The sequence below is a fragment of the Echinops telfairi genome, unplaced genomic scaffold (genome assembly GCF_000313985.2).
Source record: "Echinops telfairi isolate 266 unplaced genomic scaffold, ASM31398v2 ScPeMD7_3;HRSCAF=10, whole genome shotgun sequence".
Classification (NCBI taxonomy): domain Eukaryota; kingdom Metazoa; phylum Chordata; class Mammalia; order Afrosoricida; family Tenrecidae; genus Echinops; species Echinops telfairi.
Window position 1 is genome coordinate 1,536,106 of NW_022103899.1, and position 16,113 is coordinate 1,552,218.

At 36.5% G+C, this 16,113-nt stretch overlaps 1 protein-coding gene across 2 annotated transcripts in view; it reads right to left on the reverse strand.

The window, feature by feature from the left end:
* The window catches only part of LNPK (lunapark, ER junction formation factor), a 61,359-nt gene extending 46,696 nt beyond the window's left edge, over positions 1–14,663 (reverse strand). For both annotated transcript variants that reach the window (XM_004701441.2, XM_045294600.1), the window contains exons 1-4: positions 14,576–14,663; positions 12,679–12,720; positions 11,608–11,795; positions 265–323 (exon numbers count right to left, since the gene is read on the reverse strand). In XM_004701441.2, coding sequence (XP_004701498.1) covers positions 265–323; positions 11,608–11,795; positions 12,679–12,720; positions 14,576–14,641 — 355 coding nt within the window. In that variant the 5' untranslated portion in view covers positions 14,642–14,663. The remainder of the gene's footprint in view (positions 1–264; positions 324–11,607; positions 11,796–12,678; positions 12,721–14,575) is intronic.
* Between the last annotated feature and the right edge of the window lie 1,450 nt (positions 14,664–16,113).

The following is a 16,113-nucleotide window of genomic DNA, read 5'->3' on the forward strand; positions in this document are numbered from 1 at the left end:
TATAAACAAACATAATTTCTCTGTATTTAAAATGAATTTTTGTTTTGTATAAAATATTTGTATTCTAGATGAGCAAAACAGAAGAGCACAAATGGGAAAAAATGGTATGCTTTATAGTGAAAAATTAATATTCACTACTCTGTCATTCCAGTATTCCATTCACAACTTGCCATTCAATTATATATTAAAACACTGTTAGATAGTTTTGGTTTTTTATTATTAAGAAAACAAACTTGGGGAAAAAAACTTGGAAATTAAACTTACTATTTCTTTCTGTTCTCTTGGAAAAGATGAAAATAAGTACTGTTCTTATGCTCCAAATGCTACAAAGGAAGCAATCATCAGAAACAAAAGCCATTATTAAGATAAGTAGATTAGAAGATAAATAAAACAAACATTCCCCATTAAAGTTAAGGTACTTTATCTCCCTTTATATTTTGAAAATCAAATATCACAGTTTTTCTATCAGACTATACCAGAAGTCTACCTGCATTTCAGAGAAGAAATTCTCATTCTTAAAAGTCCATGGATATTTTGAGGGTCCCCTTAAAGTTACATGCAAAATTGTCTTTGTAAATAGATGCAATTCTCTGGAGCATCCATTGTGCTCACTATTCTCAAGTGAGTCCAAAGGTTAAGAACAATATCTTACTATCCCTTTTTACAAAGCACCAACTCCAAGAATCTGCCTACTCCCACACAGAGTGAAAAACATAGTTTGCAAACCCAGAGCATTATACAAATGAAAACTACTGGTCCCCTTCTCTATCATTAAGGCAGAGGAGACGGGGAATCTTCTCTACTCAACAGCATATACTGCAAGGGTTGGGAGGAGAAACTTCACCTTTCAATATTTGTTAAGTAAACTTACAGCTAAATAGTCTTTCCACACAACCATGAGACTGGTCTTTAAGCCTTGCATTAGTAAAATGTCAAACAATGTTATGAACATTATTTGTAAATATTCAAATGTTCCTAGTCATAAGCTTAGCAATGTTATCTCTTAAATTCATGTAAATGTAACAAAATACCTCTTCTGCATAGAATATGGCCAGAAAAGTATGCCAACAATACTTATCATATTTTAAAGGAATATTATATCATTTTATATTATATCTAGATACATAATATGTTACATCTAGATCTACATTTACACAATACGATATGAAAATTAGCTCTTTACTCTGAAATACTTTTATAGCATATTCTTGGCAGAAGAATATAAAATAGCAGGTTTTTAAAAGCTCATTCTTTTAAGAGAAGACAGGTCTGTAAAAAGCTAATAAATAATAAAAGAGAAACTGTATGAAAGGAAGCAACAAAGAAAATAAAAGAATCATAAGATTGTTTTATGCAATCTATGGAAATTATTATTTATACAAACTATATAAGGGGATAATACACAGACACACACACACACACACACACACACAAAGTAACCCTGATATAGGCAGAAAATCTAAAAACTACTAACTACTATTAAGTGTAAAAAGTTGTCAAGCACTGTCCTCTATAAAAAGCACCAAGCCTGTAAAGACAGACAATGCTTAGCTCACTGCTGTCCAGTCCATTCCTACTTACAGCGACCCTACAGGTCAAGACAGAATGGCCGCTGAAGGGTTCTTTCCCAAGACCATACGTTTTATAGGAGCAGAAAGCTTCATCTCTCTCCTGCTGAGCAACTGGCAGAGTCTAACTGCTGATCTATTTAAACATTTCAGAGCACTGAAATATATTCAAATGATCCTAATGATAAACTTATTAAATAAAATGTTATAAAACACCTTTTATAAATACCTTTTGTGAAAGTACTGAAACACTGAAATTAGAATAGGTTCCAGAATTCAAAAATGATTCAATCTGAGATAAAGGATGAAAAATTATACAGCTATACCTATAGTTTATTTAAAACATCTTATAATATTTAATAAGTTTATTTAAAAGAAAATTAAAAATATGAAGAGCTAGAAAATTCTTTAGCCTAGTAAAATATATACTTTAACCTAGAAGTCAAAACGCACAGAGAAAAATATTAAACACATTCCCAAAGAACAAGTTAAGGATGTCCATTATATCTTCTGTAATGCCCTGAAGGTATTCTAAAAACTCCTCACTGCCACTGAGTAGATGCCAACTCAGAGCAACCCTATAGGACAGGGTAGAACTGCCCCTGTGGGTTTCCGAGACTGTCACTCTTTACAGGAGGAGAAAGCCGTCTTTCTCCCTCGGGGCTGCTGGTGGTTTCAACCTGCTGACCTTGAAGTTAGCAGCCCAACACTTAACCACTACACCAACAGCACTACCTCCTGAAGGTATGAATCAGCACAATTATGACTCAGCACAATTAAGTGTGTGTGTGTGTGTGTGTGTGTGTGTGTGTGAGAGAGAGAGAGAGAGAGAGAGAGAGAGAGAGAGAGAGAGAGAATGGTAAATACTGGAAAAGAGTGGTAAAATTACTGCTATGGTGGTTTTTTTTTAATACTTTTTTTGGGGTTCTTACATCTCTTATCACAATCCATACATTCCTCCAATGTATCAAGCACATTTGCACATATGCCGCCATCATCATTTTCAAAGCATTCTCTTCCCACTTGAGCCCCTGATATCAGCTCCCCATTTCTTCCCCTCCCTCCCCTGCCCGCCCAGCCTCACGAACCCTTGATAAGTTATAGATTATTATTTCCATATCTTACATCGTCCTCCATTGCCCCTCCCCCACTTTTCCATATTTTTTCATACAAACAACAATAAATAACAATTATTGAGAATCAAGAATATAACACAAGCAGACATATGCATATGTTTATGGCAGCAATTTCCACAATAGCAAATACATGGAAACAATCAAACACCCCAACTACTGAAGAATGGATAAGCTCTAATATATTCATACTGTGGAATTCTATCCATTGATAAAAACACTAACTCTCTGAAACATCACAAGACCTAAGGAAAAAAATGAGATTATGCTTAGCAAACTCATTCAATCTTATAAAGATGAATATTTAATATCATCATCATTATAAACAAAAACAAAGAAGAAATGTGGTTCATTTACCAAAAGATGAAACTTTGATAACTTTGAGGCCAGGGATGGGGTGAGAAAAGAGAGAGGTTCGGGATTGGGGGAACAAAAAAATTTAAGGTTTAACAGATAAATAGATGAGAGAAAAGAGAAACCTTGCAGATTCCCTCCCCCTCGGATCTAAATATTGACTGGAGTGGCTAAAAGAGGAGGAAGAGCAAAGCTGGAGAGGACTTGGAGCCTTCAGTGAAATACAAGTTCATCTCAAGCACATGAGGAGGGGGATACAATCAATTTTTTTAAATTGTATTTTTATATTCTTCTAAAAAAGTATCTATCAAGAAAGATGCCTGCAAGTTTTATGCACCAAAACTGAGTAAAAATTCTCCTTGAGTGAGTAATACTAAATGCTCATAAATATCTCCTTGAAAAGCCAACTATTACTGATGAAAAGTACTTTGCATTCTTACTAGAGTACAGTGAAACAAATATTTATCTTCAAAGAATACAAATTATCCTTTTGCAAACCCTCCAGCAAAATAGAGGAAGCATGTAATATGTGCTATACTGGGAGGAAGTATAAGGAGGCATAAAAAATGTATAAAATCAAATCATTACAATCAAATGGCTTCTAATTTTAATAGCAAAAAATAAACAAAACCCAGAAACATGATCACCTTCTTCAGTTCCCTTCCTGAATTGTGTATTTCATAATTGGATTCTAAGTGAACTTACAGAGAATGGAATTTCTTGGCGGTTTTAATTTGTAAGAAGAAGGTACCCAGCTAGCAAGGTTGAGAGGAGGCTAGAACACTTACAAAGTACTGTTGGGATGATGGTAAAATTAATTCTTCTTGATGGGCGTGAAGTCCCTTATAGCTGCCTCTGGTGTGGCCCATTTTAAGTCAAGTGGGAAGATAATACTGACCAATCCCCTTATTAGGGTTCCATACACCTCATTTGCATGCTCCCACTTCTACAAGGGTGCCATGTACCTTAACTGTATGAGCAAACAGCTGTCCAATCCCCCTGGTGGGCCAAACGTACCTTAAATGCATAGTCCTATGCAATCTTTTGATGGAGGAGGGGGCAATACTATACCTAGAAAGGCCATATAAAAATTATCCGTTTCAGAAAAAAATTACCCATTGCATTGCAATCTTACATAGTGTACTGATACTCTACCATAAAGAATAATTCTCAAAGAGTTGTGATTACTCAAAATATGCTCTTTTCAAATCTATTACCTCTCTGTCCCATAAAAAGAATTCGGGAAACTTGAGGTGCAGAGATGTGGCCATGCAAAGATGATGGCTACTTTGTGCAGATATCAGGTAGTTCGCTAAGCTTTAAAATCACTGTAGACAGTGATGAATAAAGCAATAGACTTCGTATTGCTCTTTTTACCATAAACTCTTTATGTACATCATGGTCTACCTTCAACATTTTTGTTTCCAAAAGCAACCAGTTTAGAGATAAGCTTGGGCAATGGTTCACATTCATCTAAAAGAGACTGCTGTTTCTCTTTACCACAATGTCCACTTTCACATTGTTGTCTTTTTTTCATGTTTTTCTGATTGTCATCAATCAGAAGAACAATTCTATTCTTTGTTGGGTAACTGCTTCCCAAAGGGAAGAGCTCACTGAAATAGACTCTGCAGCAGTTGAGAACCAGGTCACAAATGTGAATGTGGCCGTGAGAGATGACTCCGAAGCTTAACAAAGCCAAGAAATACTAGATGCAGAACAAAGAGACACAGAGAAAATAGTTTCATGCTCAAAATAGCAGCATGATCAAGCTGAAGCTGAAGAAATTATACACATTCTTAAGGAAATTAAGGCTTTCTGCTTTTAAGAACAATTAATACATTATTCACTTGCCTAATTAAAAAAATACTTCCTATGATTCATAATAGCAATCCCACTAGTGGATCACAATTTGTGGATAATCCACAATACAGCTCACAATCCCATCAGACATTCTTTTGCAACGATACTTTGAATCAGACAATCAATTTTTATACAGAAATCAAGAAATCCAGGGACATTGAGCCTATAGGAAAAGAAAACATAACAAGCTTTTGAGGGGAGGAGCTATAAGGAGGGGTGAGGTAGATAAGAGGGAAATGACATCAAGAAGTGCATGAAGGAAAAGTATGCCTGGAGACTGATTATAGAAAAAAATTGTACAATTATGTTTGACTGATTGAACTATGGAATGATATGACATACGTATTAATTTCCAAGTTACAGCAAATTTTTAAAAAGCATAGATCCAGGAATGAGTTCTGGGCCTGCAGTGAGTCCTACCCTCACCTTCAGAACACTTAGTTCTTATATCATGGCCCTGCTGGATATTCAACTTCATGAAATGATCACTGAGGATAAGGGTGCTACAGCACAGTGTGGTGGAGAAAGCAGATGGGGCCAGGTTATCAATAGTAATGGTGTCTGGGGCCTTAAAGGCTTGTATTCAAAGAAGCAGCCATCCATACGAGAAGCCAACTAAGTCCACACAGAAGAAGCATACCAGTTTGTCTGATCCAAAGATGACAAAATTCAAACATAGTAAAGAAAAGTATCAGAGCTAAAATTATGAACACCCAAATTGGAGAAGGTTATAGAGGACAGTGGGAGTCCAAACCCCACCTGCAGAATATCTAGTCAGACGGAGCTGCTGGCAGATCTGCTCTAGGTAAGGCAAGCATCAGGCAGAGACCATTTGTAATCCTGACTCTATGGGATCAAATGAGGTGCCAGGCCAGTTGTCCTCCCTATAGACACGACCTTGAATCAGCACTAGGTGCAAGTATCTCTTAAATGTCCCATGACAGAAATTTCTTCCCTGGCTTTTTGAACATTGATGGGAGTCTTCTCCCTCTTACACATCATTTGTATGTTTGCCTTTATACTAATATGCTCTTGTTCTTAGCACTTTAATGTGATTTGTCTTGCACTGTTTTGTTTGGTTTCCCAGCTATGAAGCACAGGAGGAATGGATGTATGATGATAACAAGTGATACAAGGTGTTGCAGGGAATGCAGGGGTGGGGGGGAAGCAGGGAGGGAAGGGGGATTTCAGGAGGGGACAGTGAGGGCGGGAGGGGGAAGGGAGCAATAGAACTGACCGTGATTACACAGCTCAGTTTGAAGGTGATGTGACCATAGGGGGTAGGCAGGGGGCGGTTCTAAAACAGATGAGGTGATGGTTGTACAATCCCCTTGATGTGACTTAACTGTTCAATTGTATGCTATGTGAATTATGTGCCAATAAAACTGTTGGAAAAATAAAATAATAAATTTTAAATAAAAGACCAGAGAAGAAAGAAAAACATTTTACAATATCTAAATCAGCTAAACATCCTGCACTTACTCTTTTTCAAGGCAAGACTTATTTTCTCTGTTCTTTTATATAAAATTATAAGGCAAGGAAACCCAGGCTAAATATTATAAAGGCATGTACTACACAGGGATAAAAAGTATCCCAAGCGTTTTAAAAACAAAAAGAAGAAAACCAAGGAAACAGGCAGGGATAATTATTTTGCAATATTATACATACACTGAAAATGTTCAGCTCTTATATATCTTTAAACAAAGAAAAAAGTTAATAAGTTGTAAAAATGTTCTACAGTATAGCAATAATGAAACCCACAGCCTTCCTCTAGTTCTTAAACACTTCCTCCCCCCAACTACCAGGACCCCAATTCTGCCTTGCAGACCTGGTTAGACCAGATGATGCACAGCGGTACAGATGGGAATTGGAAACGCAGGGAATCTAGGACAGATGAACCCCTCAGGACCAGGGGTGACAGTGGCAATACCAGGAGGCAAAGGGGGTGTAGAAAGGGGGAATTGATCACAGGGAGCTACATATAACCTCCTCTCTGGGGGACGGGCAGCAGAGGGGTGGGTGAAGGGAGACGCCGAGCAGTGTAATATAAGATACAATAATAATTTATAAATTATCAGGGGTGCATGGGGGAGAGGGGAGGAGGAAGGGAGGGGAAAGAGGAAAAATAAAAAAGAAAGAAAATGTTCTACTTGAAAACATCTCCTGCACTAAAAAACTAAATCAAAAAAGAAAGAGATTTTCGCTATGGTTCCAGGGAGAAAGATTCTTCTACTACCAAATATCAAACTAATGACTTAAATATCACTCTTGATTCATCCTTTTCCCTTACCTCCCCATCCAGGTGCATCAATTTTATCTCCACCACTATTTCCAAATACCATCCCTTCATCTCCATTATACAAGGGTAGCCCAACCTACCTTCATCTTTGGAGAAATCTTCTACAATACCATCCAAGCTAAGCTCCCAGCCACTACTCCTGTCCTCATCTTATCCAATCTCCATATGGCAGGCAAGGATGATTTTTTTCAGCTTAAACCACATGTGCCATTCTCCAATACAACATTTACAAGTTTTCCATTTCACCCAAAATGAAATTGTAACTCTGAACCATGACAATTCGTGAGCTGGTTCCTTGCTGTTTCTCCAACCTCAAATCAATCACTCCATTTCTCAAACATACATTCTAGTTATACTCATCTTCTTTTTAACCCTAAAATAAGTCACACACTCTCCTACTTCACAGCTTTTGCATTTTCTGTTTTCTCTTCTTTGGGAGATCTTCCCTAAACTCTTGGATTTTTACTGTTGCTGTTGAGACTTTGAAGAATACACTCATTAATGTAAAAAATAAACAGATCAAGCCATACAAAATGAAACACCAGTATCACTGCATTTGAGTCAATTCTGACTCATGGTAACACAATAGGACGGGGGAGAGCCACCCCGTGGGTTTCCACGACTTTTACTCTTGACAGGAGTACACAGCCTCCTCTTTCTCTTTTGGTGCAGTTGATAGTTTCTAACTACACCAACAGAGCTCCCAAATAATACCAAAAAAAGACTATACAAAATAATATCTACTTAAAATTCCAACACCCAAATAGAATTACTATTAGTATTTTAGGGTTGTGCACCATTAAATAAACATTCTTCCATTATCTCCAGGCTGTTTCTAGCTAATATTTTTCATTCTTAACTCAAATACCACCTACACAAGAGGTCTCCCATGCCATTCTAAAACCAGCCTACTCCTCTCTAGCATATCATTCTATTTCTTCATCAAGCTTCTCTCTAAATTAACTGTTTGTTTGTTTATTTGTATCTCCATTTGTTTATCTAACCCCAGTAAATTAAAATTCCGTGAAAGCAGAGACCTTATCACTACTCTTAAGGCTTCTAACTGTTGAGGTCTACACTTCAAAACTACCAGTCACTTCCCAGGGAAAAGAAGAAGCTTTCTACTCCTATAAAGAGTTAGTCTCAAAAACCCACAGGGGCAGTTCTACCCTGCCTTATAAGGTCACCATGAGTCAGAATTGACTCGTTGGTAATGAGTTGGGTGTTTTGGTTTGGAGAATCTGGCACAATACCTGACACATTGAAAGGTACATACTATTTACTGAATCAACATATGATAACTTTAATTAATACTTATAAGGTGCCAAATCCTGAATTTATATATCACATGCAAGTTTATTTCCTGAGCATCAAATGCTCATGTAACCAACTACCTGGCAGCTCAATCTGATATTTTAGTCACAATGGAACACCAAGCCCCCTGTTTTCCTCATGTTGCTCCCTATTTAGATGAGTGACACCACCATCAACCAAATTTCCACGTCAAACATTTAAATTTCACCTTGATGTATGCAATTCCTCCCTCTCCACATCCAATTACCAAAATCCTTTTCATAGTACCTCAGTTCTACCTACTAAAGCTCACTTTAATCTACTTCATTCTTTACCAGTTCCTTTTCTTCTTAACCCCTTCACAATCACTCAAACGCAAATTCAAACCCATCATTTCCCACTTAGACAATTATAACCTAACTTGTTGCACCAGATCCGTTTTATTCTCCTCTAATTTACTCTCTATGCTGTAGCTTAAGTGGTATTTTCAAAATACAAATATGTCATGCTCTTTCTTAAAAGTTGTTAAACGTGAAAGAAGCACACCAACCTGTGTGATCACAAGGTGTCAAAGGGAGCATGTATCAGGCATCAAATAACAAAAAATCATATCATTGTGTGCTCACCTTCCCAACAAGATCACAGAAGACAAATGGGTGCATAAGCAAATGTGGTAAAGAAAGCTGATGGTGCCCGGCTATCAAAAGATAATAGCGTGTGTGGTCTTAAAAGCTTGAACATAAACAAGTGGCAATCTAGCTCAGAAGCAACAAAGCCCCCATGGAAGAAGCACACCAGCCTGTGTGATCATGAGGTGTCAAAGGGATCAGGTATCAGGCATCAAGGAACAAAAAATCATATCATTGTGAATGAGAGGGAGTGAAAATTGGGGACCCAAAGCCCATATGTAGGCAACTGGACATCTCCTTACAGACAGGCCGTGAGGAGGAGACAAGCCAGTTAGGGTGCAGTGTAGCAATGATGAAACATACAACTTTCCTCTAGTTCTTAAATGCTTCCTCCCCACGACTATCATAATCCCAATTCTACCTTACAAATCCAGCTAGACCGGAGGATGTACACTGGTACAGATAGGAAATAGAAACACAGGGAATCCAGGACAGATGATCCCTTCAGGACCAGTGGTGATAGTGGCTATACTGGGAGGGTGGAAAGAGGGCGGGATGGAAAGGGGGAACCGATTACAAGGATCTACATATAACATCCTCTCTGGGGGACGGACAGCGGAGAAGTGGGTGAAGAGAGACATCAGACAGTGTAAGACATGACAAAATAATTTATAAATTACCAAGGGCTCATGACAGAGGGGAATGGGGAGGGAGGGGGAAAATGAGGAGCTGATACCAAGGGCCCAAGTAGAAAGAAAATGTTTTGAGAATGATGATGGCAACAAATGTACAAATGTGCTTGACACAATCGATAGATATGGATTGTGATAAGTTGTATAAGCCCCCAATAAAATGATTTTGTTTTAAAGTTGTTAAAAATTAACAACTCCCCACTACTCTTAGAATAATGCCAAAAACCCTAACCAAGGACTTCAAGGTACATAGGAAATATCCTTTAACTGAACATCCCTTCTTTTTCTATTATCCAGGCCTTTTGGCTTGCTTTCAATCTTTAAACTCATCATCCTCTATCACCCCTCATGATCTAAAAGGGTGCTATTCTTTCTACTTTTGACACTTCTCACCATATTCCACCACCTTGGACACACATACAAATCCTTCAGGTCTCAGTCCAACCATCATCTTAGATCTCAGGAAGGCTGTGGTAAGCAGAATTCTAAAGCGATTCTCGCCAAGATTTCCATTGTTTAGCTATACATTAAGACACTAATTATAGAGGTTGTTACAGAGTTTACTCTTGTAATTGAGATTGTTACTCAGTTGAATGGAAAATAGAGGTTAGCCTGGTAGTTATAATCATTTGAGGACTTAAAGCCAAAGTTGATTCCTGGCTGGGGACAAAAGAGGAAATCAGAGAGGTGCAGCATAAGTCTGCCAGCAACCTGAATGAACTGGAAGTGAATTCTCCCCAGACAGAATGCAGACCAGAAGATACCTTATGACAACCTAAGCACAGAACTCAATTGAGCTGCCTGGACTTCTGAACCGCAAAACTATAAAAATGGGTGTTGCTTTAAGGCACTAACTTTAGAGCAGGAAAAGAACACTACAACTAACTCCAATCCAGGCTGGACTAGAGATCCATATTAAATGCTCTCATAACATTTTGCCGTTCTCTTTCACAACATTTTTCATGGTTACTTCTTAATTGAAAGCATGCAGTCTGAGTAATAGCTAGTCAGAGATCTAATATATTTTGAGGGCATATACCATTATAATCCAATGTATGAACAACTTGTTACCTATAAACGTTTACTGACTGAATGAACAAGTTTTTATTCAATTGTGTCTGAAAGTTCTCAAGCATGATGTACCCTCTGTAAAGTGCTAAATTATAAAATACATCTATAATAAAAGTCTGTTGGTCTAGAGCAGTGATTGTCAACCTTCCTAAAGCCGTGACCCTTTAATACAGTTCCTCATGTGGTGGTGACCCCCCAACCATAAAATTATTGTTGTTGCTACTTCATAACTGTAATTTTGCTACTGTTATGAATTGAGCGAATCCTGTGATAGGGTCATTCAACCCCCAAAGGGGTCGTGACCCACATGCTGAGAACCGCTAGTCAACAGCAATGACTAAAAAGAAAAGAAAGGTTGGAATGATAAGGCTACCGTATATTCAAAATATAATTGGGCAGTCATTCTTGTTATTACAAACCCTCCCCCACTTAGCACTACCTCCCTCAATCAGAAATGCTTATAGCGTGCCCAACATCCCTATGAAATAAATGCCACCTAGGAAAATATTGCTATACAGAACCATTACTGCTAATGTCACTGGATTATATTCCACAGGTATTTTTTTTATTATGAATAAAGGTTTAAAACCATGGTTCTACTTTATGAAAAAAAATCCAAATATATTCAAACTTCTGAGTATATACTACTGCAAAATAAAAAGACTTAATACACTAAAATTATCTGAACAAAAAGAACAATTTACTTACATCACTGGAAAAGCAAAAAATGGTAGTGTCATGGTTAATCTTGCTGTAAATTCATCAGGAAGATACCACAAGTAAACAATTAGACATGTAAACAGGTAGAGAACTGAGGAGTAGAGAATTAATCTTCCAACCCATAATTTTTGTAATCTCTGATTTTTTTCACTGAATTCTTCTAGGGCTTGAATTTCCTGTTAAGAGACAATTACTTTGTATTATTAAGCCTCAACTTCCTAGAGAAATTAAAATGGTAACAAAAGACACACAATATCACAGAAAGTTCATATAAAAAGATCTCATTGAATTCAATAAAAAAATTTTTAAAAATTGAAAAATGAAGTAAAATACATGAAATGCCTATTCTGATTAGTTACTTTTTGAAATGCAAAATTAAGATACCACTTTTAACTATCAAATTAGCAAAGATTAAAAGAATGAAACTAGTACATTAAATAATATTGAGTCAAATAATGCATAAGTCTCCCTACATATTACCATTTAAAACTCTGGTTGTAATAAAAGATAAATGAAAATGAAAAGTACGGTAGACTGCTTCTTTCATTGCTGTAACTATTCCTAGACTAGGCACTTTTACTAATGCTGCTGCTAGGTGCTCCTGAGTCAGTTCCAACTTACAGCACCTTATCCTAACAGAACAGAACACTGCCCAGACTCACCCCAGCTTCTCAACCACTGCCATGCTCTAGCCACTGTTTCAATGATGGGTACATAAAAAGCCATGTATTTCAATGATAGGGTACATAAAAAGCCATGTATTTCAATGATAGGGTATTTTAAAAGCCATGAAAATTTTGCAGACTGATAAAAATGCTGCATATCACCTTTTATTATATTTCATCCTATTTAGAACATTGATTTACACCATGTTGTATATCTCCATTGTAAGTGGCTCTATTACTTGGCAAAGACTTCTTAAGTCACTGATAAGACTCTGGATTTTCTTATCATGCTACATTAAAGTTCTCAGACGTACTCTATAACATCTCTCTAAAACACATACTAACATAGTACTTACTATCTAAAATGAATTAAAACATCACACAAAGAACATACCTTATCTATATTTTCCAGAACTTCTACAGTTGAAGGTTTTGTCTATTACCAAAATAGAAATACGATGTCATTAAAACTAGTCACTGTCATAACATACTTTTATGCTTAAGAAACATTTTATATGTAACCATAAAAGAGCAGTTTAATCTAAAAGCAAGATTTTTTCAAATGATATCACACAATAATATTTATTTCTAAATTCAGAAGGATTAGGTGTAAATTAAAATGAATCTTCTTTTATTTCCTTTTAGTCCTAGAAAGACATTCAACTCTGATAACTCATTTATTTTCATCGTTCTAATCCCAACAGAAGTTTTTACATAGAGAAAAATGTTCCTCCCATAAAAATGTTCTTAAGATATATAATTATTCAGAAGACTTCATCTATTACAGTATTCATAAACTAAAGATGAGCTGTCTTGTTATTGCTAAAAGTTCACTTAGGACTCTCAAAGTCAAAGCCAATAAGCTACCTTTATTCTGAATTCCTAAAGTACCTTTCTGAAGATTGAATTTCCAAAGGTATGTAATAATCCTTCACTATAACAGAGCTTGCTTGACAAAAACTTTGTTTGTTTGTTTGTTGTTGTCATTGTTGTTGCTTTTCAAGAGACATATGTTTTAAACCACCTAAAATAGGGCCAGCCCAAATGACTCACTAAATACGTGAGAAGATATTTACCAATCAAAAAAGGTGGTTGCTAGGGGTCGTCAAGTTGGTTCCACCTCACATGCACAAAGAGCAAAGCTCTGCCCAGTCACATGCCATCAGAGCACTGTCCATATTAATTACCTGCATTTACCACAACAACTGTTAGCATTAGGTCCAACCATACAAAGCTGAACCTTTTGTATGTCAGAGTGGTTGAATCACGGGTCCTCAAACTACGGCCCCCAGGCCACATGCAGCCTGCCGAGGACATTTATCCGGCCTGCAGGGTGTTTTTGCCCCGTTTGTTTTTTTAACTTCAAAATAAGATATAGACAGTGCGCATAGGAATTTGTTCATAGTTTTTTTTTAAACTATAGTCCGGCCCTCCAACAGGTCTGAGGGACAGTGAACTGGCCCCTGTTTAAAAAGTTTGAGGACCCCTGACCGCTGAATATTAGCAATTTCATGTGGTTTAATCTAATAAGGAAGAATAGATTAATATGATCCTCCTGCAGAACGCAGGGAGTTATGTTTTTTATTCTGTTTTGTTGAGGTGTTAATGTAATGCCAATCCAAAACAAGATGGTCAAGTCACAGTCCAAAAACTAAATTACATGCCATGTTTTGCTAGATCCCATCCTTATGCTGACAAGGAGTCAAGGAATAAGCAAAGTACATTGCATTATCTCTTCCCACAGGAAAAAAAGGAGAACTTATTAGTAATTTCTATTTTCTGGCTCTAATTCTGAAAATTTTCCACTAAAAATGTAGCCAATAAAATCAAACTTCTCTAATTTTGATGTGTGATATAAATTTGTCTAATGTCTAATTCCTAAAAGTATGTTTGACTTCAGTAAATATTGGTGGCAAGCTCTAAGATATAACATATAAAAACTTAAGTATTATGTAAAATATTTAAGTTTCGGCCATGTTTCAAATACAAGGTGGTAGGAGAAGAAAAAACAAACATTCATCCATAAACAAAAATAATTCATAAATTAGCTAATACTACTAAATAGACACCTATGTAACAGAAAATAAAAATAAAGCCCAGAAGGCAGAATCAAAATAAAATGAAAAAATAATAAAGTCCAAATTAAAAACGAATTAAAAAAACAAAGCAGAGTTGAAGGTAATGTTATACTACCACTTTAAATCTATGCCACGAAGGAGACTTCTGCAAACAGCTTTACATGACACTTTTATGTCAGATTTAAGGATTCGCTATAAAGGAAAGTTACTTACCCTCCATCGAGAAAATAATCCACCCATCATTGATTTGTAGAAATGGGGCACAGTGATAAACACCATTAACTGTCCAAAGGACTCTCAGCTAGAAATAAAGTATTTTAAAATTTTAAGTTAAAAAACACAGCATATTCATATAAAAATTAAGATATTGCAATCCTGCCTAAAAATAATGAAAACTATTTGTTTTCTATTTACACGGAATTTTTTTCAAACATTGGGGTGGAGTCTACTATTTTTAAACCCTTCCTTCAGAGCCAAGAAATATTTAAACGTGAAAATCAAACTGGAACCCTTTTTAAATGACAAAGTATTTTAAAAGTGTATTATTCCTATAATTTTTCAATTTTCTATTTTTTAAAGTAATACATACTTAAAATTACTTTTCAGGTATTTCACAATTAACCAGTTAGAGATGTTTTACAATGTTCAGAATAATATCACTTTACAACTAATCATAAAAGTCAAAATCATTTTGAATTAAAACAATAAGCGTTAAAAGTTTACCTCTGGCCCTAAGCAAACCACACTAAATGTTTCCAACCTTTTTTCTCTAAGTTACAGCTAATAATCCTACTACTTTCTCTCCGGGTGATGGTGTTAGCTTTTGATGAATGGGCTTCCAACTCGTAACAGCCCCATCCATGCACAAAGGGATCTGGCTATTGTGATCCAGTTTTCACTGTCTGATTTTGGGATATAGATCATCCGACCTTTATTCTGTCTTAGTCTCTTAATCAGGAAGCTCTACTGGAATGTGTTCAGCTTTATCGCAAAAGAATAAGTCTCCACTCTCAGAGGTATGGTGGCTGCACTTGAGTACACAATACGTGAAAATGGGATTCATAGAAAGTGAGAATTCTGCCACTGACCACTACTACCATTATTGCCTTTATTATTATAATTTTACAGAATAAAACTAATAAATGAAGTTTAGTGATTTGCCCAGTAGCTCAGAAGAAGCATGGCCCAAAGCCCCTCTATCTTTAGTGCTATTACAACCACATAAACACTTTTAAGTCCCTCAAGGTCATTGGTTTCATGTCAAGCTAGCTATATACCCCCCTCCACTCTTTTTGCTGTTTTTTCAAATGTTTCTGCAATACATTTTAAATCAATTACCAAAAACAAAACAAAACCCATTGCAGAATCTCCATCAAGCAGATTCTAACTCATAGCAACCCTACAGGACTACCTTATACTTTCTAAGGCTGTAAATCATTATGGCCCAGCCACCTGAGATGCAACTATCAGTCATGCCCAGAGGAACGAAGAGTGGTGGGAACCTCAGTCTCCACAAGCCTAAGACCAAACTAGACAGTGCTCGGTTACCACTATCAACCAGGCTGAAAGGATCACATTAGAAGGTCCTAGGATGGAGTGGGAGGAAAATGTGGACAAAACTCAAAGACTTAAAAGAAACCAGCCTTACAGGTCAACAAAGACTGGTGGGAACCCAAGACTATGGCCCTTTAACTTCAGGTCTGGAACAAAACTTATCTCAGTGTTAGAATAATCAACCACTGAAGATCAAA